The following is a 25,879-nucleotide window of genomic DNA, read 5'->3' as shown; positions in this document are numbered from 1 at the left end:
CTGACTCACAACGGCAAGAGCATGGGCCAAATCTGATGCAGTTGCAAATGTACAGTTCCCCTGTCTTCCTCCACCACATAGTTGTTTATTGCCTATTGTTTTCTCCTGCTCTGGAGCATGGGCGTAGGCAGGGGGGCAGCTGCCCCCCTTAGAAGCAAAAAAACACAATGTATTTTACAGACCATAACCAGCACTTTTCCCCTCCAACATCTGAAGTGGAAAGGGCTTTGCTTTAGCAAGAGCAGCTCAGTCTCTGCTTGCTGGGGGCGGGGGGGCGGGCGGGAACACAGCTGTAACAAAAACACATCAAATAAATAAAGCAAAGTGGCTACCGGTAGTTAAGCAGTTAAGACAATGGAGCAGATATCCCTTTCAGGCAAGATTTGATAACTCACCACTTCACCCTATTGTTCTTCAGTGGGAGTTGTTAATGAGCATTCAGGGATTGCATTAAGAGTTCTATTGGCGATTTAATGAGGGTGCAGAGGATTAAATTTGACTAAGGTGGCTCTGCAAGGCTAACAGGAAGTGAATAAGAAAGGGGGGGCTGTAGCTTTGATAGACACAGTGATGTTTATAAAAAGCAGTGGTGTTCCAGTCTGCTCCTCCTGCATCTGTATACTGTAAATCAGGGGTGGCCACCTCCCAAGAGACTCTGATCTACTCAGAGTTAAAAACTGGGAGTGATCTACCCCCTTTTGGGGGGTTCAGGTCAAAGCTGTTTAGTTTTTTTAAGGAAGGGAAGCCCTGTTTTTTGGGGTTTAGGTCAAACTTGTTGAGCTTATTTTAGGAGGGAGGGAGGCCCATTTTTGTTTATGGCTTCAGGTCATAGTTCAGCTTTTTTTAGGGAGGAGAAAAATTTTGGGTGAGCTTTTTTTAGGGATGCCAGTGATCTAGCAGTGATCTACTGGTTAAAATATTATGCTGATATGCAGCAACACCTCGCAGCCGTCGTGACTGCGGCCGTGCCTTGCCTTGCCCTCACCCGCCCTGCCACCCCCTCTCGCCTGCCTGACCCTCCCGTCCTCTCCAGCCAAGCAGGGTAGCCGCCGACGCTGCCAGCCCCCAGAAGCACAAGGTGGCCGCCGCCGCTGCCGCCACGATGTCGTCCGGCCCGCTGGCCCTGTAGCCCCACCCACGTTCCCACTTCATGGCCCCTCCCCTCCTGTGCCCTGGCCTCACCCCTGAACGACCATGGCTCCCCCTCCCCAGTTTTGATCCTGGGTACGCCCATGTCAAGGACTCATTGCTCTGATATGGCCCTTAGGGATTCTTATTCTGAACAATCTTTGCCAGATGAGAGGGAAAATCCAGCCAAGGGGGAAATGTATTACACACACACACACACACACACACACGCCTATACAAGTGGTGGTTGTTACGGTTCTTCTTCTCTGGCGATCGCTTGTAGCTCACATCATGTTTACATGTTCGATGTTCCAAGTAGCACGTTGAAATGATCGTTAATGATAAAGGCTTGATGTCGTTGGAGTTTGCTAAGGCCAATGCTAGGTTGGAAGATTTGATTTCTACCCTTACAGAATTTAGGCTTGCATGGGGAATCTTACGAAGCCAAAGGGGATATATTCTATTGTAGTTCTGATACAGAATCTGGTAAGGATTCTAGAGTTACTTCTGTAGTGCTGGGATGGGGAATCTGTGGCCTCTGGATCTTGTTCTACTTCAAATCCATTATGCTTCATAGAAAGCGATTCACAAATGAAATGAATTACTAAATAATAGCACCCACCCCTGGAATCTGACCTGGAAAGGATCAGGGGGAGATTGGGTCAGGAAGACAATAACACAGGAAGAATGGAAGACAATAACACAAGGAAATTCAAAACAGTAACAATTTATTGTGCATTTATTCAAAATCCATTAAAAATATTTGTTTTTATTCCATGCTATTCCAGTTCTCTTTCTTCTTTTCACCAATCGGTGAAATCCCTGGAGACCGAGACACGTGGAGTTACACAGGGAGTAGATCATATATCCTAAGGAACGGGAAAACCCAAAATTCCATGAGATCTTTTGAGGCAAAATAATGTGAATAATTTTCAGATCTCTCTCTGTCCCCTGCCCTGCCCTGTCTTTTGCCAAAACAAAGGTAGCCACCCTGTGCCCAGACAGCAAGACCCCCTCTCTCTCGGCCTCCCTGAGGTGGTCCAAAGGAAACAAGAGCAAGGCATAAGGCCCCAGCTTGGCTGCAGAAGGAGGTCTACAAAATGCCATCCAACCATCTTGGGGACTCCACTCTGCATCTGTGTAGAGTTTACTCTGGAGCCTTTTCTTCTCCTGAAGCCATTCCATGAGGCAGCAGAGGTTTAGAATCAGAGTTCTCCTCCATGGGCTCCCTTCCGGGGGGGGGATGAGCCCCATCACACCCTCACTTCCCTCTACAGCTTCCTCTGGATCTTATCTGCTCCATCTGCGGGGCCTGTTCTCTGACAGAGGGGAAAGTCCCTCACTCACCGAGGGTTTGAGAGCCATTGGTTACCCTCCCCTGGTTCCCTGGCCTCTTCTCATCCTTGACTGCTCATCCTTGTCCCCCCACCCCTTGGGCTCTGTCCCCACAAGGCAGCTTCCCCCTACCTGATCTGGTCCCACAGCCACTGCATCCCTTCTGCCCCCATGAAAATATGGATAAGGAGGTCTTGCTGCCATCATTCTGTCATCTGCAAGAGAAAACAGGTAAGCAGGATGCCAGGAGTTCCTGCTTCTCTCACAGATGAAACAGGGTGATATGGAAATCGGGGTACACTGTCCAATCCTATGAGTCCAGAAATGAACAGAGAGGGGAACCATCTCCTTGGCCAAACAGGAGCCATATTTTATCAACTGTCAAAGTCCGGTCAGAAGGAAGCCAGCCCTGATATCAGGGAAGGATTAATCCTTTCTTGACCCAGACTTACCCTCGGATACGCCTCACCCCTTTGCATAAGCTGATTTCCACAATCCCCTCAGGAAACTCCTTGAAACAGCACACATAACAATACCTAGCTCAGGATGTTCGAAATGACTGCTTTCACCTCCCTTTACACAAATCCCTTCCCGCCGCAGCCGAAGCGTCTCCCTCCAGGAGAGAGATTATCGAATTCGAGACACCCTCACCAATCATGCCCCAATAAACTATGCCAGCATAAAGAAGAAATTGTTTTATACTACTTTCAGTAAGGGTTTTCTTCTGGGTACTCTTCTGAGCTGAGATTTCGTTTCCTTTAATACTTTGTTGCGAGCTGTCAAAACGTTCCTCTGAAATGTCAACGTACTTTCGCTGTTAACATGTAGCCGCTCTTTTCCCTTTTACCCGTTACAATATTTATGTAACCCTTTCCTAGAACAGAATCTGAAATGTAACCCTTGATACCTTTTTCGTTCAATATTGTATCTATTTGATGAAGTATTGTCACAAGCTTGAAATCTTGTACGTTGCCCTGTATATTCTATGGCTTGACATCTTGTACGTTGCCCTGTATATTCTATGGACTTCCTTCATGTACCCTTCCCACCCTGACATCCCCTATACCACACTGCCATCTAGCTGGTCGCGAACAAATGACACCAATACACAAGTTCAAGGAAAGAAAAACAACTTTATTTAGAATTCAATATCATCGACGTCTTCCGCACCTCCGCCCAAGTCGCCCTGAAACAATAAAGAGAATATCCGTTGCATCAACTGGACTATCACCGGGAATTATCACCTTTTGTTTTTCCCATCAAGGACTATCAACCCGTTTGTCTTTACCAGATGACCCTCCTCCCATTTCCCGCCTTTCATGTAACTATGTAACATGTGAAGAAAAATCCTATAAAAATGTGAAACTCCCTTTGTTCTGGGTTCTCCACTCCATCTCGCTGTGTGAGGGGGAACCGCTGTTGCAACAGCTTTTTATTTCTTTGTTTCTTTGTTGGTGAATAAACTTTGCCTTGCTTTTGACAGCCCTGGCTTGATCTCTGTCCTTTTGCAATCGGTAAGCGGCAGTAACTGCGCTTGCTTGCCGGGATCTCTGGACTCTCCCTGGGTCAGGATCCAATTAATTGGGTTCATAGGGACCCCCCAAAATTTACTTCAAGGGCATCTCTAACTACAGGTGGGCTTTTGAGAAAGTCTTACCTGCTGAGTTCATTTGGATGTTGGCCTCTCTCTGGTGTCCGCACTGCCTATAAATCTTCAATTATAATATCATCTGGATGGAAGAGAATGAAAATTAAAATGAGATTTTCCCACAGGCCTCCCCCCCCTCCTTCAGTCAAAGGTGGGAACATAGCTGCCAAGTTTTCACTTTTCTCACGAGGAAGTCTATTTAGCATAAGGGAATTTCCCTTAAAAAAAAGGGATAACTTGGCAGCTATGGGTGGGAAAGACCTGCCAGGCAGGGAGCAGGTCCTGCAGAAGTCCCAGCAAGAAGACCTCAGAGGTGGGTCTTCGGCAAATAAAGGGACAAGGTAGTTTGCTGTCTCCAAGGTGTGGGGCTCACCTTCTTCTGACTTCTGTCGGAAGCAGGCCAGGTCCGGCCGAACTACCGTCATCTGCAGAGGAAAGAAAAATCAGGGTCAGTTGGCAGCAAGAGAGCACAGAAGCAGCGCCAAGCCAGGAAGGACCTCCCTGGGCCCTGCAGCCTCCTGGGCAGAGGTGGAAGGGCAGCCTCTGGCCTCACCCTGGCCCCCAGGGACACACACCGCATCATCTGCGTTAAAGGTCACTCAGGGATGTGCTCTTGGAGGGATGGAAGCAAACACAGGAAGGAATAGAAGGCGAGCTACTTACTCGGAGGCGGGGAAATTTTCGGGCAACGGCCAGCAGCAACGAAATGCTGCTGGCCGCTAATTTTTGAGCCTCCCCGCTTTCCCCCAGGGCGTATCCTCGCAGGTCCTGCAGGAGGAAAGAGCATCTCAGAGTCAGGGCCAAAGCGGCCCTTACTGCCCCCACCACAGAGTCCCTGGCACTTCTGGACCATGAGGGTTTGCCAGCTTTGGTCTTGGACCAAATTGAGGGCCAAAGAGGCTCTGTGCCCCAGAAATGGGTAAGGGATGGGGGGGGCAACCCTAAAACCACCCCTGATGCCATCGGGACACTTACGCTTAAAAGTTGCAGGAGGGTGCCAGGATTGGGGGCTTCCATAAGGAGACTTCCTAGGAGGAGACGGAAGTGGCGCTTCAGCTCCTGCGGGAAAAGAGAGAAGAGAGTTTCAATTTTGGTGAAATATGAAGAAGAAAGAGCCATGCAAAGGGAATTTGAGACAAAGGACATACCTCTCTTTCCTCCTCCTTTTCTGGGCCCTGAAGTACTGCCTCCATGGTCCTATGGAGGATCGCACTGATCATGTCACAACTGAATTTGGGCCTCATGGTACTGCAGAGATGAAAGCGAGAGGGTTAGACGCTTCCTCTGAGTCTCCCTTGGAGTTCTGCCCCCCACCCACCCTCCATCCCAAAGACCCAACTCACCTCAGCTGGAGGAGGGCCTCCAAGGCAAGGGCCAGGGTCAGGGGGCGATCCCTGAAGTGCTCCAAGGGCCCCAAGATATCCTGGAAGAAAACAGAGGAGGAAAATCAGCTCTTTCCGGGGCCTCCGGGGGACAGCTCCCACCCCCAACACCAGGCTTGGCTTTCCAGGGGACCCTAAGGCGGCAGGGTCCTCCTCTCCGCAGATGCACAACCCCTTCCCTAAAGCCCCTCCTTCCCCCCACCTGCCCGCGGGGGTCCCTCACACCACCCCTCACTCACCAGAATGGCTTTGGCCGTCTCCTGCTTGGAGCACTTCAGGGTTCGCAGCCCCCTGAGCTCAGCTGCCTGGCAGCTCTGGATGACCCCGAGGATGTAGAATTGCTCATCCTCGAGCAGCTGAAATGCAAAAGTCAGGCTGTCAGTTCCTTGTGAGGGGAGGGCTTCTCTGCATCTGAGAGTGCAGAGTGGGGGGCAGGTCTGAGGGATCCAGTCCCTGTTCTAGTTTTCTGCAATACTCACCCCTGGGGAAGGGATGTGGTACCGCAGAACTGCAAAAAGAAGGACATGCAAACAGGTGAGTCTGTCCCTGAGCCCCTGGCAAGGCTATTCCAAGAGTTTTCTCCTGGATTCCAAGTCCTACTGCAGAGGTGGGACATCCCCAGGCCTTGGGGGCCAATCCTGTCCTCCTTTCCCCAGAATGTGGCTCCCCAGGGAAGGTGCCCCTCCCGCTGGCAATTGCCCCCCAGCCATGCCCCGCAGCCCAGCCCCCTGCTTCATTCATTGGACTCCACAAAATGGGTTGGCCTCTGGGGGGAGGGGTTCCAGCCACTGGCCCAATGGACCTTGGATCGGATTCAGCCACCTGGCTCTTTCCATCTTTTGACTAGCTTTCCCCCCATGCCGATTCCTGCCCTCCTCTGTCCAAAAAAGGAGGGCCACTTGCTCACCTGGCGCCATGGGCTGCTCTGGGCCTTGCTGGGGGGCCACCCTGCGGCAGCGCCGAAACAGGCGCCTTAAGCACCTGATCCTAGAAGAGATGAGCGGAGAGAGCGACTCAGACGCCGGCAGCCCAAATTCTTGTGTGTGAGGAGGGGTGTCTGGAGAAGACAGGGAACCACCACCAAATGGGCAGAACAGAAATACGTATGTGGAGAGGGGAGAGCTTTGGGTCATTCATTAACAATGTTACCAGAATTTATGGAAAGGGGGGATTTCGCCCTCCAACAGGAACCGTACCCCCCTCCAACTGTAGCCCAAATCAACAGCTTCACTTCTGCAAATGTCCCCACAAAACACATCATCCTGACACAGTCCTTTCCTTTTTCCATTCCAAAGGCTCCCGTAAATAAGGGTAGAGCATTTGCCCTAACGAAGGCTGAGCCTTTTACTCACAAGGCGCTCAACCAATCTGCTCAGCCTATCCAAGTAACTGTCCAATAGCAACCAAGGAGCGCCGCTAAACAGCGCCCCCCAGCACAAAGCACACAGGCACTGCAACTGCCAACCAGCCGTGGCCTCTGCTCTACAAATAGGAATTCCCACTGGGAAAAGGGAAAAGTCAGAACCACCCATGAAAACCGTTCTTGGTCCATTGAAACTAGTCTTTTGCGTTTCAGTCTAGGCTCTTGTACTACCAATCCAGCTGTAGGCTTCTGAAACATGAACCACTTATAAACACCATATCCAACGCCTTGAAAGATTCCATCAATGGTGTCTCTGAAAAATGTGACATATCTCTTGGGAAGGCAGGCAAACTAATACCAGTGTCCTGGAAGAAGCAAAGATCCCCAGTATTGAAGCAATGTTTCTTCAACACCAACTTCGTTGGACTGGTCATGTGGTTCAGATATCTGATTATCATCTTCCCAAGCAACTACTCTATTCCAAACTTAAAAATGGAAAGCGTAATGCTGGTGGCCAACAAAAGAGGTTCAAAGACACTCTCAAGGCCAATCTCACCAGAGAGCCAAGGCTGTGCCGGGGACCCCACCACTCACCCCCCCACCCCCACCCCCCGGAGATGAAGAGAAAGTGAAGGAATGCTACTTACAGCCTGCCCATTTTGTCCAGGAAAAGATCCCACCCTCCTCACTAAAGTAACTAACTATCTAAAATGCCCACCCAAGCCTAAATCTGACCCCAACCCCAACCCCTGCCCTAAGTGTAGACCTAACCCCCGCCCTAACCCTACACTTAACTCTAGCTACTCTATGTACAAAATAAAAATATATAAAATATATACAAACTCTGCACAGATGTGCAGAAAAGACAAAAAACAAAGAACAAAAATAATATAATAAAGAACAAAATAAAATAAAATAAATAAAAGTGTTAAAAGAAAAGAATAAAAGAAAATGGAAATAAATCAAATAAAATAAAAGTAATAAATCAAATCAAAATTAAAATAAGAAAATGGAAAAATAACAACAAACCAAACTCCTCTCCTCTCCTATTCGCCACCAATCACCACCAACCGCCACTAACTCCTCTCTCTCTCCTCGTCTCACTACAAACCCACAATGGCTGCCTGCAAGTCAGTGGCTTTTAAAGGAGAAACAAGAGATGTCACAAAGGAGGGCAGGTCCTTGTGACCATGGCAAAAAATTCCCCCAGGACCTGGCCCCACCTGGCCCCTCCTGAGTGGTGATGCTCCTTTGTCAGAACTCGGAGGCACCTGCTGTTCCGCCTGGAGCTGGGCTGGGAATTCCCCCCCCCCAAATCCCGGAGAGCTGCTGCCAGTCAGTGCAGGCTAGTTGAATAAAGATATTGAGCAGCTGGAAAGTGAGCAGAGGAGGGTGACCAGGATGATGAAGGGCCTGGAAACCAAGCCTTATGAGGAACGGTTGAGGCAGTTAGAATCCAAGCCTGATCCATATTATAGATAACATTAAACAGAAGTGTGCGTGCAAACAAACAAACAAAAGGAAAAAGGGAGGGAAATTATTTTGCAAAAGGTTTACGATGGAAACGTAGAGCTGACTCTTCCCCATCCTTAGATAGATTCTTTATTGCGGCTAAAAGCCCACACAGGTGAAGTACATCAAACACAAAAAGTAAAAAACTGCATTTCAGAAATAAAACAAAGACAAACAGACACCACAGCCATTTGGGGTGAACACAGTCGAATATCTATATATGTGTGTAAAATTGCCGAGAAATAATAGAATAAAATAACATATTAAAAGGTTTCAATAATCGTACAGCATTCTGCTTCGTCTCTTGAGGGGGAGAACTGAGGTTAAGAACCCTCCCACCGGCGCGAGGAATCCAGGGCAAATTTATCAGCAATTTCAGCAGAAGTTGTGTCTAAAGAGTGCAGCAGCTACCTTTTGACTGACAAAAATTCTGGCAACTTGGCTGAGTGTCCTGGAGCATGCACAGAAATCCTTGACCTCCAAGGGGGGGTGTAGCATTTCAAAGACCGCAGGAGAAATGTGTTCCTGAGCATATGCAGAATCCTTTTCCACTGGTGAGGTGTGGGGAACCTTTGGCCACCCCAGCTTTTGCTCGATTGCAACTCCTGTCAACTCCAGCAAGCAGGAGTTCAGCAACATCTGGAGGGCCAGAGGCTCCCCACACCTGAGCTAGAGACTGTGCAGGTATCTGTGGATTCTGGAGTCCCAGAATTTGCCTTAGGTCTCCCCCCCCCCGCCCTGAATGTTAGTGACTTCACCTGCTTGATGCTGCGTAGGAATCATAGAATCATAGAGTTGGAAGAGACCACAAGGGCCATCCAGTCCAACCCCCTGCCAAGCAGGAAACACCATCAAAGCATTCTTGACATATGCCTGTCAAGCCTTTGCTTAAAGACCTCCAAAGAAGGAGACTCCACCACACTCCTTGGTAGCAAATTCCACTGCCGAACAGCTCTTACTGTCAGGAAGTGCTTCCTAATGTTTAGGTGGAATCTTCTTTCTTGAAGTTTGAATCCATTGCTCCGTGTCCGCTTCTCTGGAGCAGCAGAAAACAACCTTTCTCCCTCCTCTATATGACATCCTTTCATATATTTGAACATGGCTATCATATCACCCCTTAACCTTCTCTTCTCCAGGCTAAACATACCCAGCTCCCTAAGCTGTTCCTCATAAGGCATCGTTTCCAGGCCTTTGACCATTCATTTTGGTTGCCCTCTTCACAATCTACCTGTTGGATGTGCCTGCTGGAAATCAAGCAGAGATAAAGCTGCTTACAAGGCTCCTGTACAGGCGTACCGGTATGTTCCAGCATCACAGCATCACCCAGAGGCACCCACAAATGTGAGTTATCCCACAAATGTGAGGCACCCACAAATGTGAGTATTTACCAGTAATTGGGGGGTGGGGGGTGGGAGGCACCTAGGCCTCTAGGAGTTGGCTGCTATGCCTAGGACAATTAAAGAAAGCAGAATGATGCATATGCTATGGTAATATATCAATAGAATCATAGAATTGTAGTCGGAAGGGACCACAAGGGTCATCTAGTCCAACCCCCTGCAATGCAGGATTTTTTCCTAAGGTGGGGCTTGAACCCACGACATGGTTGAAATATTATGCTGATATGCAGCAACGCCTCGGAGCCATCGTGACTGCGGCCGTGCCTTCCCTCGCCTGCCCTGCCACCCCCTCTCGCCTACCTGACCCTCCCGTCCTCTCCAGCCAAGCAGGGTAGCCGCCGCCACTGCCAGCCCCAGAAGCACAAGGTGGCCGCTGCCGCTGCCGCTGCCACGATGTCATCAGACCCCGTGGCTCTGTAGCCCCCCCACGTTCCCACTTCGTGGCCCCTCCCCTTCCGTGCCTTGGCCCCGCCCCTGAACAACCATGGGTTGCCCCCCCCCCCCTAGTTTTGATCCTGGGTATGCCCCTGCTCTGGAGTATAGGACCCGAACCAATGTCTTCCAGTTACAAGAAAGGAGATTCCAACTAAACACCAGGAAGAGCTTTCAACAGCTGTTCAACAGTGAAACAGTCTCCCTTGGAAGACTGTGTGCTCTTCTTCCTTGGTTTTAAGTATAGTGGTACCTTGGTTTAAGAGCAGCTTAGTTTATGAACAACTTGGATTAAGAACGCTGCAAAACCTGGAAGTAGGTGTTTTGGTTTGTGAACTTTGCCTTGGAAGCAGAACATGTTTCTCTTCCTGTTGAGTGTGTTCCATTTGTAAATTGAGTCCCCTGCTGCTATGGGAAAGCACGCCTTGGTTTAAGAACGCTTTGGTTTAAGAAATGGAATGGATTAAGTTCATAAACAAAGGTACCACTGTCAGGGCCGGTGCTAGGGTTTTTTTGCACCCTAGGTGAGATCACCTTCTGGCGCCCCCCCCAATAAAAGTTTAAAAATAAATAAATAAATAAATAAATAAATAAAAATAGAAAATAGAAAAAAATAGAAAATAGAAAATAGAAATAATAAAAATAGAAAATAGAAAAAATTAAAAGTAGAAAAAAATAAAAAAACAGCTGAGAGGCACGGCGGCTGTCAGCTGTTGAGCGGCTTCAGGCCACTCTCCGGAGGCACGCGTATGCCTCAGGATAGCGGCCTGAAGCCGCTCAACAGGTGACAGGTGCAGTGGAGGTGGCCCCAGGCAGCACTGGGGGGCGGGGGGGCAGGCTGGCCAGCACCCCCTCCATTTTGGTGCCCTAGGCAGCTGCCTAGTTCGCCTAAATGGACGCGCCGGCCCTGACCACTGTAGATGTTTGATGGCCACATTGTCATTTATGATCTAGTTGAGATTAGATGACACTCAGAGTCCTTTCCAACTCAAAAAATCGGTGATTCCATGATTCTACAGAAATCGAAATGAAGATTAAAAAAGAAGATGCTAGGATAGCATTTACAAATCAAACTGAAATTGGAATCACGGTTAACAGTTTGATGATTATACTGAGTTGTGGGAGGATACTAGGATGAAAATGAGCTTTGCTTTCCCCCTGTAAGGGCTACTTCGCATGGCTTCTTCAACGCCATAGCTGCCAAGTTTTCCCTTTTCTCGCGAGGAAGCCTATTCAGCATAAGGGAAAATCCCTTTAAAAAAGGGATAACTTGACAGCTATGTTCAACGCTCTGATTTAATCTTGCCCAGAAATGAAAATGGTGGTTTCTTCCTCTCAGAATTGATTCCTTGAAATCATAGGGCTGGGGTGGGGGTTTGGAGATAAGGGCATTTTAGGCTCTGCTGTGGGGGGAATCCAGATGCCACCCTCACATTCCAGCTCACTTGGGTGGAGGGGGGAACCCCAAAGGATTTTGAGTAGGCTGGTCCCTTCCTCCTGACCTCTGAACTTTCTCATTTTATCAGGACATCTGGCCTCAAAGCGTCATGATTCCTCACATTATCAGCACATCAAAGCTGTCACTTCCTTCAGCATTAGTGACATGCCACTGATTCAAGGTAAGGAATAAGAAGAAAATATTCTCCGAACTTGGTGTGTTGCCAGTTGGAAACTTTTCGTGTGTGGGAAAGCATGAGCTAAATTTTAATTTAGGAGCCCTATCCTGTCCCCCACCCCACCCACCGCTCCATACCCCCAGTGCATGGCATGAACATAGAATGAATTACTTTGTTTGAATGAAGTACTAGTAGCACTGAATTGGTGTGAAAATCTCTGAACTATACCTGAAAGCAGTCCCCAGTATTGATGGATGACCCAAATGTGAATTGAATTTATCGGGGGGGGGGGGGTTGAGCACTGCATATATTTACGCCTGGTGGTCTTCAGTGGAGATGGTGCAGAATACCACACTCCAAAAGTGTCTCTCGTTAGCTCCAGCAAGTCTGAGTCCAAAGCAGCAGTCAATCCAGAGGACAGGATCACACTTCAAAATGACCTTAACAGATTAGACAACTAGACATCTGGGCCAAAGCAAACAGAGATGAATATTAACTGGGAGAAATGTAAAGTACTACACTTGGGCAAAAAATAATAATGAAAGGCACAAATACAGGATGGGTGACACCTGGCTTGAGAGCAGTAATTGTGAAAAGGATCTAGGAGTCTTGGTAGACCACAAACTTGACATGAGTCAGCAGTGTGATGCAGCAGCTAAAAAAGCCAATGCAATTCTGGGCTGCATCAATAGGAGTATAGCGTCTAGATTAAGGGAAGTAATAGTACCACTGTATTCCGCTCTGTTCAGATCTCACCTGGAATACTGTGTCCAGTTCTGGGCACCCCACTTCAAGAAGGATACTGACAAGCAGGGCTGGCTCTAGGGGTAGTCTGGGTGGCACAGGGCGCTAGGGCGCCGGCCCGGTGGGGGGCACTGCGCAGTGGAGCCGCCCGGAAACCGTGCTGCGTGCTGCGCCTGCCCACCAGCCGCGGCAAGAAACAGAGCATGGCGGGGGTGCCGGAGCGATCTCCGCACCACGGCGCCAGGGCGCCCGACGTGCTTGAGACGGCCCTGCTGACAAGCTGGAATGTGTCCAAAGGAGGGCAACCAAAAGGCCTAGAAACAATGCCTTATGATGAACGGCTTAGGGAGCTGGGTATGTTTAGCCTGGAGAAGGTTAAGGGGTGATATGATAGCCATGTTCAAATATATAAAAGGATGTCATATAGAAGAGGTTGAAAGGTTGTTTTCTGCTGCTCCAGAGAAGTGGACACGGAGCAATGGATTCAAGCTACAAGAAAGAAGATTCCACCTAAACATTAGGAAGAACTTCCTGACAGTAAGAGCTGTTCGACAGTGGAATTTGCTGCCAAGGAGTATGGTGGAGTCTCCTTCTTTGGAGGTCTTTAAGCGGAGGCTTGAAAGCCATCTGTCAGGAATGCTTTGATGGTGTTTCCTGCTTGGCAGGGGATTGGACTGGATGGCCCTTGTGGTCTCTTCCAACTCTATGATTCTATGACAGTGTACATAAAATCACAGTCAATTAATTAAAATACATTTTAAAATAAATTCAGATTCAAATTAATGGCAACCATTGGGTTAGAGTTCTATGAGGATTACAGAAGGAGAGAGAGGGTCAGACTGTGCCTGGCAGAACAGCTCCGTCTTACAGGGCCTGTGGAAAGATGTAAAGTCCCACAGGGCCCTAGTTTCTTGTAACAGAGCATTCCACCAGAAAAAGCCCTGGCTCTGGTCGAGGCCAGCCTAACCTCAGGGCAGTCTCGAGCAGGTCGGGCGCCCTGGCTCTGAGGCGCGGAAATCGTTCCGGCGCCCGCACCCTCGCAGCGCGCAGCATGGCTTCTGCGCGGCTTCGTCGCGCAGTGCCCCGCCTGCCGGCCCGGCGCCCTAGTGCCCCGCACCACCGGGACTATACCTAGAGCTGGCCCTGCCTAACCTCCCTGTAGCCCGGGATCTCCAAGATGTTTATATTTTTAATTTTTTTATAATTATTTTTATTAAGGATTTTCTTGGGTTACAAAGGTAGTGCAATGTCTCATTTTTCTTCTTCTTCCGTGTAACATTTTTACATATCAATTTTACTTGTTGAGACATTATGAGTAAGGGGGGGAAGGTGGGGGGGATGGGGAGTTGGGTGTGGTGGATTGCCAATGTTTCTGATTCTCTTGATATGTGTAGGGGTTTGGCGTCAGCGTCGTTTGTCAAGATGTTTTTATTTGAAGACCATAAGGTCCTCCGTGGGACATACCAGGAGAGGCGGTCCCATAGGTACGAGGGTCCTAGGCCGCATAATTGATCACAAGACTTGGTGCATGCAACCATTTGAATGCCCATCAACTCTGGGGGTGGCGGCCCCTTCAAATATTTTTTTGGGGGGGGCTGAAGGGACCTCAGCCCCTAGGAGTTGGTTCCTATGATGGCAAGCCGTGTGTGTGTGTGTGTGTGTGTGTATGTGTTGCAATGAGGAAGAAGTTGGCCACGATGGGGGTGAGATGCACTGAGAGGGCATGACGGGGTCCTTGCCCGAGTTCTCTCCGAAACGTGCCGCTGCCACTGGAGAAACTGAGGCCAGGTGCCCAGCGAGGCCGCAGATCGCCTGGGCAGGGATGGCCATCCTTTCAACACCCACCTGCTCAAATCAGAAAAGCAACACTCTAAACCAAACAGGAAAGTTAGAAAAAGGAAACCAGCGATTGCAAACGCAATAGGAAACGATCCTAATCAGCTTTGACTTCCCTGGTCACTGCAGCAGCAGGTCGCTTGCAGAGAAAGACTCTCTCTTTCAAGAGAAAGGAATCCTCTCAGCCCCCACGTAAGATCTTCCACACTTTTGGTGGTGCTGAGTCAAAACTCCCATCTCTTCGACATGTATAAATTGGACACTATGGCTGATCCAGAAAGACACAGAAGCTTGACACTCGACAGCAAAATTGGAGAAGGTTGCTCAACTAGTCATGCAAAGTCACAAAGGTGAGCATAGTATATTTTTTATTACTTATATATCATAGATGTATGTATGTATGCCATATTATTATTATTAATAATAAAACAAAACAAAAAAAGATCTGGAGGGGGATGAAGAAGGCAGCATTGCAATGTAAATGTCCGAATTTCCATTATATTACATGTCAAGAATGATAACTGTATAAGGGGGGAATGAGGAGGCAATCGGCACCAACAGCTCTAAAAGAGAAGCAAAATAAAAAAATTCCTTCAGTAGCACCTTAAAGACCAACTAAGTTTTTATTTTGGTATGAGCTTTTGTGTGCATGCACACTTCTTCAGAAAGCTCATACAGTACCACGAAAGCTCATATCAAAATAAAAACTTAGTTGGTCTTTAAGGTGCTACTGAAGGAATTTTTTTATTTTGCTTCGACTCAGACCAGCACGGCTACCTACCTGTAACTAGCTCTAAAAGAGCTTCATCAAAGGGAGATATTATTGGTGACCTGATTTTCTGGTAAATATGGCTTCTTCAGTTGATCACAGGGGGATAGAGAACAAAGCCTACCTGGTTCCCTGCACCCCTTAAGCTAGCCAGCTGCCCACAGATGTGGTAGGTAGGGGGACCCTGTCCTGTGGCCAGGAGCAACCTCTCCAGTCCGCTTCTGAGAGGGACGCTTTCACCTCAGGCAGAAACATGTTTTCTCTGGCCCTGTTGTTGAATTGGGGGTGGGAGAGGCCATCTTCGCCTCAGGTAGCAAAATGTCTTGGACCAGGCTTATTATTTATCTATTTTCCTCATGAAATTTATATACTGCTTGACTGCAAAAACAACAACAAAAAACCACCCTTCTAAACAGTTTACCAAAAGTATAAAACAATCAGCCCAAAAAAAAAAAAAGTTTAAAGGAGCTATTTAAAAGAATCGGAAAATAATTAAAATCAACAATAAGCTCAAAGCACATGTCAACATTTCTGGTTAGGCTTATCTAAGCAAAAAGGTGAGGGTGAAGGTTTTTGCCTGGTGTCAATAAACAGGGAGTTCCAACGTTTCTGCCACACTAAGAAGAAGAAGAAGAGTTTGGATTTGATATCCCGCTTTATCACTACCCGAAGGAGTCTCAAAGCGGCTAACATTCTCCTTTCCCTTCCTCCCCCACAACAAACACTCTGTGAGGTGAGTGAGGCTGAGAGACGTCAGAGAAGTGTGACTAGCCCAAGGTCACCCAGCAGCTGCATGTGGAGGAGCGGAGACACGTACCCGGTTCCCCAGATTAGGAGTCTACCACTCTTAACCACTACACCACACTGGCTCTCTAAAAAATGTCCTGGCTGAATGGAGAGTGCTGAACAACTACAGATGAGCAAATCTGCCCATTTTGGCTTCTCTCCATTTCTCATCTTTCAAATTCAGTTCATATTTCCACATCCATTTGGAATTTGATACCAAAAAAAGAAGTCCTTAGGAAAATCCACCACTGGGAATCCATGCTTGTCTCTGTTTCTCCTTATATATGCATTCCTGCAAAGCCATTTCCCCCTAGCATAAAGCATTTGTGTGTGTTGTTTTCACTCACACATGCATTTTATGCACACGTTGTGCCAGGAAATGCATTTTTAATAATTGTAATAATGTGCTGTATTAATAAAAACAACAGCAATAATTTTTGCACCCAAGCATTGCAAAATTCACAGAAGGGCTGGGTTTCGGTTTGCATATTGTTGCGTTGAGAGCAAATGGTGCATGCCACTTTGATGAATTTATGGTGTGAAACATTTGTAAAACAAACAACGAGGGTAATAAATATTAATACTAGCGTCCAGGATCAAATTTCCCCTCCCCTCAACTCTCCCCCTCGCCCCTCTGCATTGTGGCCTTCTAAGCCCAGCTGTGGCAGGGAAGGGGTCTTGCCAGGAAGCCCATCTGTGTTTGAGGACCTGCCCATTGATGAACTTCCGCCCCATCCTCAGGGTCCCCACCCCAGAGCACAGTCTGGAAATCACCGGTGTAAAACACACAGGGAAGAGCAAACCCCATACTGCCCAACTCTGCTCTTTGTTTATTTCCTCCTTTGCCCCCCTGAACAGGAATCCACAGCTTGGCCTTTGTCCTCTGCTGGGCCCTGGCACTCGCGGCTCCCCATGGAAGGCAGAAACGGTGGGACAAAGATTGTTGTGGGGAATTGGGACACCAGGCGAAAGAACTTTTCGATGCCTATGTAAGTATGCCGAATGGATTTTTTTTCCTATTAACTGAATGTCTATACTGCCCTTTATCCGAGGATCATGGAGCAGATTGCAATATCAAATGCTAGGAGCATTCAGCTCAGGAGCAAGGAGCCTCAGGCCCTCCAGGGATCTCCATCAGGCCCTTGGGACTCTCCCTAGGCCACATGGCCTTCCCAGGCCCCACTGCCCAAGAAGCTCTACCTCCAGCCCCCAGTGTGGGCACACTTTTCTACTCCTGCCACAGCTGCAGCAGCAACGCCATACCCTCCGATGTTTCTCTGATGGAAATAGGGGCATCCTAAGGAAACATGAGACATCCCAGGACCAAATCAGAAACTGGGACAGCTTCTATAAATCTGGGATTCTCCTGGGGAAATAGAGGCACTTGGGAGGGTCTGCAACACCACTTCCTGCCCTCCACACCAGCTCCACAGACTCCCGTTCCCACCGTGGGTGGCTACCAGGGCTGCCACTTTGCAAAGGAAGCCAAGCTGGACTCTCATCCACAGTGACTACCCACAGGTTTAATTGCCCCCACATGTAATGCTCAGACCTATAGGTCTAGGGACCCCCAGTCAGGGCCCAACCTAGCCAGCTGCTGGCGCCAGGCATGTGTGTGTGTGCATGCCTGTCTGAATGTGTTTCTGCAGGCGCATTTGACTGTGTGGGTGTTGGCTGTGTGGGCCCCCCTAGGGTTGCCCCCCGTCGTGCATCATAGAGTATGTCCTTTACTTCAGTGTAAAATGCTATGTCCTGTATTGATTCAACAAAGGTTGTCCTGCATTTCTCCCGTTTCTGCTCTGCTGCTGCACTTTCTCTCTTTCTTTCTTTCTTTCCTTCTTTCTCCCTCCTTCCTACCTTTCCTTTCCTTTTTCCTTCTCGCTCCCTCTCCTCATCTTGCCCCCAAGGAAGAGCAAACCAGGGCAAGGCTTTCTTTTGTGTTGTTGCTTCCAGTTGCTTGAAGTTTGGGCTGGGTGAAGGTGGTCCCTCAGAGAGGAGCAGGTTCTGAGTATCTGGAAACAAGCGGTTTTGTGTTGGTGTAGCCCAGAAGTCCCAATTCTGAACATAGATGCCTGCATGATATTTGAGAGAGGAGGGTGGGGGAGAAGTAGCTCCTCACAAGGCTTATTTCCCCCCTCCCCCCAATATTTTTCTTTCAGAAATTTAACACATGGAACAAAGCTTGTCTCCTCATCAGAATATGCCCCCCCATTTATTTTTTGCCCGGCCTGCCTGTATTACTGTACAGTACTGTATGTGTGAAGTGTCATGTATTTCAGCTCTGTGTAGCAAATCACAGGCAGATTTACAAGTGTGTGTGCAGGGTCAGCGCATCCATTTAGGCAAACTAGGCAGCTGCCTAGGGCGCCAAAATGGAGGGGGCACTGGCTAGCCTGCCCGCCGCCTGCCAGTGCTACCTGGGGCCGCCTCCACTGCGGCTGTCTGCTGTTGAGCGGCTTCAACCCGCTATCCTGAGACGCGTGTGCGCCTCCGAAGAGCGGCCTGAAGCCGCTCAACAGCTGACAGCTGCAGTGGAGGCGGCCCCAGGCTCGCGCTCCGCGAGCGAAGCTCCGGAGGTGTGCGGGGAGCACGAGCCTGAGGCCACCTCGCCGTGCCTCTCAGCTGTTTTTTATTTTATTTTTGTTTTTTGTTTTTTCTACTTTTTAATTTTTTTCTATTTTTATTTTTATTTTTTCTATTTCTATTTATTATTTTATTTTATTTTTTATTAATGGGGGGCGCCAGGTGATCTTGCCTAGGGCGCAAAAAACCCTAGCACCAGCCCTGTGTGTGTGTGTGTGAGAGAGAGAGAGAGACAGACAGACAGACAGACAGACAGACAGACAGACAGACACCACCCAGTTAGGCTGCAATAGATTGCAATTGGTTGCTTTGAAGTTACCTATTTGGTTGCTTTGAAGTTATTTCAGCACCGCACTGTGGATTTGCCCCAATGCCCCCTCCTGCTCCACACCGTCCTGTCCTGTATTTTGCCAGAACAAAGGTGGCACCCCTTGCCCATCCCTGAGTGCCCAGAGAGGAGTGGCAACTGTCCTCGTTGTGCTTTGGCCCAGAAAGGTTTCCCAGCCCCTGGCAGGACATGTCATTGTTAACAAGGTTCTGTCTTTGTTTCAACTTCCACAGGTGAATGTTTCCGGGCCAATTGCGCTTCCGCCCAACATCCGTCTCAGCTTCACAGGATTGCCCAACTGCACTTTTTCAGAACCGCCAAAGGCAGAGGAAGGCTGTGCCACCGTAACGGCGTTCCTTGGATTGCTCAAGCAGTTTCACAGAAGCCAGGATCGCATACTGAATATCACTGGCTGGGGGATTCCAGCAAAGATCACGCAGCTAGCCGAATGCCGCCAGCGCTTTCAGCACCGAAAGACCAGGTGTCCCGATGAAAATATTTCTTACACCAAAAAAGCCACTTTTACTAATCGGAAAATGATATATTATTATGCTTTCCAAGAGTACCAGAGTTGCATGTTGAATTTCAATAGTAAAATACAGTTTGTTTGAGATAAAGATTTTGTAGAGGGGCAGCTGCACAATAATGAGATCAACTGGTCACCTTTTTGTATACAGAAGACATTTCCCCTGGAGAAACTAAAGCTCAGCGGGGCTTACCTCTAAGTAAGGATTTAATTGCAAGGGAATCAAAACGTCATTTCAAAACACAAATAGAATGGGAAGGAGACAATTCCTTACTGTGGAAAGTCGAATCCTGCCAATAAATGTGGCTTTTTAATTTGATTTATAAACCCAAGAAATTCACATTGCAGTATGTCTAAATGTTTTTAATGCATATATTTATTCTATTTTTTTAAAAAATCCATTTATTTTTATATTGACATTTTTGTGTGTGTATTTTATAAAGAGTAATTTTTATTAAAGAGAGGTTTATACAATAATATATATTTTCTTGATCTCAGGAAGAAACTGGGGGGGGTGTCTTTAAATATTTAAATATATATGTAAAGTATTTGGAAGATCCTCTGTTATATGTATTTATGTATTTATTTATGTATTTGTAAGCCACCTTTTAAGATTCACAACAAAATGTGGTGTGGAGAATATCATTTAATGAATTACAAAATAAAATCATGCTATTTAAAGTTAAATTGTATATTTAACATTTATAGGTTAGCATTGGTTTCTGCACTGCCTGTTATGCACACACCCACTTTCCAAATGCATTGGGAACTCACCTGTTCGGCACCCAAGAGTTCATACCCTCCAACATTTCTCCAATGAAAGTACGGATGTTCCTATTCTATAATGATAATTTTACTATTTATACCACACACATCTTTACTGGGTTGCCCCAGCCACTCTAGGCAGCTTCCAACATATATAAAAACATAATAAAACATTAAACATTTTTTGGGGGGGGGCGGCTTTCCTATACAGGGCTGCCTTCAGACAGCTCAGAGGTCGGATAATACCATACTCTTCAACATTTCTCTAATGAAAATAGGCACGTCCTAAGGAAAAGTGGGACATTCGGGGATCAAATCAGGGACAGCTTCTCGGACAGAGAAGCGGACACGGAGCAATGGATTCAAACTACAAGAAAGAAGATTCCACCTAAACATTAGGAAGAACTTCCTGACAGTAAGAGCTGTTCGGCAGTGGAATTTGCTACCAAGGAGTGTGGTAGAGTCTCCTTCTTTGGAGGTCTTTAAGCAGAGGCTTGACAGGCATATGTCAAGAATGCTTTGATGGTGTTTCCTGCTCGGCAGGGGGTTGGACTGGATGGCCCTTGTGGTCTCTTCCAACTCTATGATTCTCTAAATCAGGGACTTCCCTGGAAAATAGGGGCACTTGGGGTGGCGGCTCTGAGAGTTTGGAGGGTTCCATTGCACAGACAAGTTGGGGAGCCCCAGGCCTCTTTCTCTCTGGGCCTCGGGGTCCCCCCTGTGAGTGTTTCTGCTTGTGTTCCCTGGATGGAGAACAGCATTTCTGGGGCTGTGCAGTAGAAAGGCAAATCTGCATTACTTGCTGCACCTCTTTTGCTTCTGGCCTCGCCCACCCTTGACATGTGGCCTCTGGAAGGGAATGTGCCCCCCGGGCTGCAGTCCACACTTCCCTCGGGAATAAGCCCCATGGAATTCACAGGGACTTTACCCAGAGTAAACATAGAGAGGATTGTGCTGAGGATCTCATTTGCTGCACAGACTTTCTCAGTAACTTCTCCCAAGCATGGAAAAGAGAAAAGAGATGAGGCTTATGGAAGTGCCTCCAGCAATGCAGGATGCGTGCAGGTGGACCCTGCAGCATGTTTACTTGGAAGCAAGCCCTGGCATGTTCCATTGGTGCGCCCTTGAGGTTGGCATTTTGCAGCATGCGAATGAAATGGACGTAGCTATGAATTCTAACATGTAACATTCCTGAAGGTGTTAAAAGAATGTTTATCATTTTTTATATTAAAATAGCAGGTGGGAGTCGGAGACCTTGCCTAATAAGTTGGATATGTTTAGCCTGAAAAAGAGGAAACTGAGAGGAGATACAATAGCCATCTTCAAAAATCTTAAGTCACATGGAAAAGGAAACTAGCTTGTTTTCTCCTGCTCTGGAGGGCAGGACTCCAGCCAATGGCTGCAAGTTGCAAGAAAGAAGATTCTGACTACTTCAGGGAGAACGTTCAGATGGTAGGAGCTGTTTGACAGTGAATCAAAGTAGAGGATCTACAGGAGCAGTTGGTAAAAAAAAATACTACCACCTTCAGCATCCATGTTTATTTTCTTTAGACCTTGTAGACCTGGCTTTGGATAGTCTCACCATCTGAACTTTTTGTTTCTGATGCATTAAGGTGGGTTTTTTTAAAATTGGTATTAATATTTTATTGAAAGAATTTCAATGATAAAGAAACAAAGTGCTGTAGGGAAAAAACGAAAATGTAGAAACAAGACAAAAATAGAATGTAACATGTGCATTGAGTTTGAGGAGAGTTAAGAGGACCCAGAATGACTGCAAAGGTTCCTTATTAGGACTTTACCTTAATAGAACTTTTACCAGTTGCCAGGAACATCTTCTGTTCGGGAAATTACTGGTACATTTACATATAGGTTTCACTAAATCTATTGCAAAGGTCAAGTTTCATTCTTATTTCACAACTTCTTCTTGAATCTCAGCATAAATCTTGACTTAGGTGTCTCCAGAATGGCAATATTTTGTGGGAGTCAAATGCATAATGGAACTTCAGTTTTCTGCTTTTGAATACTGCTTTTTCTGTGTACTGAAGTGTTCTGTTGCCCTAATAGTGTAACAAATCCTCTAAAACACACACACACACACACACACACACACACACACAGAGAGAGAGAGAGAGAGAGAGAGAGAGAGAGAGAGAGAGAGAGAGAGAGAGAGAGAGAACTCCGTGTGGTTTGGAAATTGATGGGGGAAATGCAATGAAATGCGTGGGGTGATCTAACAGATTAACAGGAAGATGTGTAAACACCCTGAAAGCAAAGCAAACCAAATGCTCAATAATAAAAACTAGGCAGATGAAGGCCAAATGAAGAGGTCATCTGGAAGAGTCTCTAATATTTGATGGTAAAATTTCGAAGTTACACAGAGAAACCTGCTGGTCCTTAAAGTCCATCAAAACTCTTGGCATAGTACTCTGAAAATTATAAATATTCAGTTAGCACTAGCTTATTTGTTGTAAATTATTGTAAAGTAAGCCTTTACAGTATATCATCACTATAATGTGTTGCAAGCATGACTTTTTTCACTCCCCATTTATCTGGCTAGCAGATCTGCAGACATTTGCACGCATCCTACTCGCGCACACTCAAAATAAGTGTGAACTGCAGACCTGCAACTCTGAGAAAGCTTGATAGTGTTGATTTGATTATTCCGATTCTTTGTTGCTTACAAAGAACAGTTGATGCAGCATGTTTGTCTTACGGAGGAAAGTGTGGTTGCCCACAGATTCTTCAAGCATAAACGTGATTTATCACAAAGAGACACAAACCGCCTTGCAGAAACTTTTTTAAAAAAACAAAACTCCAAGGCAGCAGAAGGGGGGGAATGCACACAATATTATAGGACTGCTAGAACAGTTCAGCTTCAAAATGCTGGCAACGCTGGCATGGTTAGCTTTGCTTGCTTAACGCACTCATCAGGGGAAAAACTGGTACTTATTCATGACATAAATTCTTAAAAGATAACAGGGTGGTACTTTATGGGTTTTCCCCACCCTCTTCAATTAAACCTTCCAAAAGAACTGGATGAATTGTTGTTCATCTGCATAAGGACATCAGAAGAATTCTGTTGGATCAGGCCAATGGCCCATCTAGTCCAGCCTCCTCTTCTCAGTGGACTTCCAGAAGTCACTGGGAAGACTGCAAGAACAGTCCTCTCCTCACTTGTGTTTCCTAGCAACTGGCTTTCAGATATATGTATGACCTCTACTACAAAGCCATCCTTGCCAGCAGTCATTGATAGCCTCGTCTGTGGATTTGTTTAATCTCCTTTTAAAGTCATCCAAGCTGGTGGTTATTACTGCCTCCTGTGGGAGCAAGTTCCATAGTATAACTATTTGCTGTGTGAAGGACTCTCTTGTGTGTCTTGAATCCTCCCAAGATTCAGCTACAGTACATTGGATGTTCAGGAGTTCTAATACATAAATGAAGAAAGTGGAGGAACTCTGGATGCATAGTTAGGGTGCATGCCCCCACCCCTAGAATTTGATGGGGGAGCAGTATCTGTTGGGATGTGAATGCTAAGACTTTGCACCTACAAATATGTATGCTAAAAAACTGTTGCTCACAAGATCCCTCCTCTTCCGGGAGGGGGGAATTTGCGGGTGGGACCCGCTCTACGCGCTGAGCAGGGGGGGGGGGCGTGTCCGGCCCCCTGCTCCACCCATCCATGCTGCTGCGTTCAGGGACTTGGCTGGCCAATAGGGTCAGCCTGTGGGCCGGGTTACCTGTTTTAAAAGAACGCGGCAGCCTCCAGATCACCCCTTTTCACGCTGCTCCTCATCGGGGTGGAGTCACGCTTGCTAGCAAGTCCAATGCCTAAGCCAATACCTCTCACTTGCTTTAACCAATAAAGTTTTGGCATTATTCTACCCATTAACCCTTATACCATGTGTCACTGTGTCTTTATTTCTTGCGGGGGGGGGGCGGGTCCTCGAACCGCAAAAACCTTTATCTCTCCAATGCGACATCTCTGAAGCCTCACAGCTTGGAGAACTGGGCTGTGGAAGCAACAAGATATTGTGTTTTCATGGTGCTTGAGGTTGAAGAAGACGGACGTGCATTACCTCCAGAACTCAAGTGTTCTGTCCCCAGTCCTGGGCTTTTTTAAGATCCCAGAGAAAGATTAGTTTTACACAAAGAAGCACAAGATGGGTGGTGGGGCTCAAAGAGACTTGTCTCAGACTCAGCATCGTAAGAGGCAGCAGCCACAATTTAATGTTGCATCTTAATTGCTTGGAGCTCTCATCACACTTTCCAGCTCCCTAATCCTCTGGATGGGGCAGAGCAGAAGTCTAAACCAGATGAATGACCACAGAGACTCTATGCCTCCACTGAAACCTGACACAATACAAGACACGCCATGGAATCCTAAAAAAGAGAGAGTATTTATTTTGGTTGTAGAAAAGTGCAATTGCATTGTTGAAAGAGACCAAACCAAGAGGTTGCCATGGAGCACCATTTTCATGCAACAAAAAAAATCTTATCTTCCACAAGGCTGAAAGGAGGGGCAGGTCTGAGATCTTCCCACAGCTTGTTAAAAAGGAAAAGAAATACAACCAATTAATTATAAAAAGCTTTTATCGTTTGCAGTTGCAAAACAAGCAATTTTGCCCAGAACAATAATTGAGGAAATATACAAATTATCTGTACTGCTTCCAACCCCATTTATTAAGCAAAATGCAACTTTATGAGCATCATTCAGATTAAAGCAAGTCCCAAAATATCCACAACCTTCCAAAGAACAGTCATATGGAAACTACCTCTCTGCATCACTGGTACCTTTTCAAAGCCATACAGAATCTTGATTGCTCACTTACTCATCACCACCTGTCTGGCTGAGGAAAATGATGGTGGAGTTCATAAGAAAAAGGTTCACCTGAGCAAAGGTAGGCAGTGTTAAGCATCTCAGGAGTGATACCCTTAGGACAGGCATCCCCAAACTGCGGCCCTCCAGATGTTTTGGCCTACAACTCCCATGATCCCTAGCTAAAAGGACCAGTGGTCGGGGAAGATGGGAATTGTAGTCCAAAATATCTGGAGGGCCGAAGTTTGGGGATGCCTGCCTTAGGAGATTAAATGCCAAGGGGAAAGGGTTCTTCAACTCTTAACAGCCAGTCCAAGACACTTTTGCCCTGCCAAATGGCGTCACTGGACATCAGCTCCCACCATCTGTGGCCAGGATGTCAGGGGCTCATGGGAGTTCCCATCCCTGGTCCAAAAGGAATATTTTTTCTCTGGTTCAGCTCATGAGGTATGAAGACAGTTGGGATGAAACTATTGAACCAGCCTTCACCCAGCCTGGTGGCATTTATGCATTTTGGACCAACTACTCCCATCCCCTCCAGCCACCATGACCAACGTTCAGTGGCAACGGGAGCTGTAATTCAAACATCTGGAGGGCACAATGTTGAGGAAGATGGTCTTAAAAGGAAAAGGATCCTTGCCGTGTTCACATCTGGGTCAACCAAGCCACTGTATTCATGCCACTGTATGCTAAGAGAAACGGCCAAACCTTGTACACCCAGGGAGGCCCAGGCTGAGCAAAACTGTGTGCATGTGCCTATTGCAGAGCTCTTTTCCACAAAAAGAACTCTCGCGAACCCAACTCCATCTTTGCACTGAAGGCAAGTACCTGAGAGCAGCTTCTGAAAAGTAAAGAGGCTGACCTCTTTATGGTTTGCAGAGTAAAGATGCTCAGTGCTCCTGGGAAAGATGGA

At 47.1% G+C, this 25,879-nt stretch overlaps 1 protein-coding gene and 1 long non-coding RNA gene across 2 annotated transcripts; one reads left to right on the top strand and one right to left on the bottom strand.

Moving 5' to 3' along the window:
• Window positions 1-2,399: 2,399 nt before the first annotated feature.
• Window positions 2,400-14,387, bottom strand: LOC148683075 (uncharacterized). The gene is made up of 11 exons (XM_088659890.1): window positions 14,297-14,387; window positions 6,401-6,550; window positions 5,973-6,001; window positions 5,733-5,849; window positions 5,455-5,534; window positions 5,260-5,359; window positions 5,087-5,170; window positions 4,775-4,879; window positions 4,485-4,536; window positions 2,596-2,678; window positions 2,400-2,447 (listed from the first exon to the last, which is right to left on the bottom strand). Exons 1-11 carry the CDS (start codon window positions 14,385-14,387, stop codon window positions 2,400-2,402), a joined length of 939 nt encoding a protein of 312 aa, XP_088516016.1.
• A 2,412-nt stretch (window positions 14,388-16,799) lies between these two features.
• LOC148683074 (uncharacterized) lies at window positions 16,800-20,072 on the top strand. The gene is made up of 2 exons (XR_015947422.1): window positions 16,800-16,937; window positions 19,093-20,072. It is a non-coding gene; the product is annotated as an uncharacterized LOC148683074 (long non-coding RNA).
• Window positions 20,073-25,879: the final 5,807 nt, after the last annotated feature.

This window comes from Zootoca vivipara, chromosome 16, assembly GCF_965207765.1.
Source record: "Zootoca vivipara chromosome 16, rZooViv2.hap1.1, whole genome shotgun sequence".
In the NCBI taxonomy this organism is placed as follows: domain Eukaryota; kingdom Metazoa; phylum Chordata; class Lepidosauria; order Squamata; family Lacertidae; genus Zootoca; species Zootoca vivipara.
The sequence above is the reverse complement of the archived record's forward strand: the minus strand, read 5'-3'. Positions and strand labels throughout refer to the sequence as shown.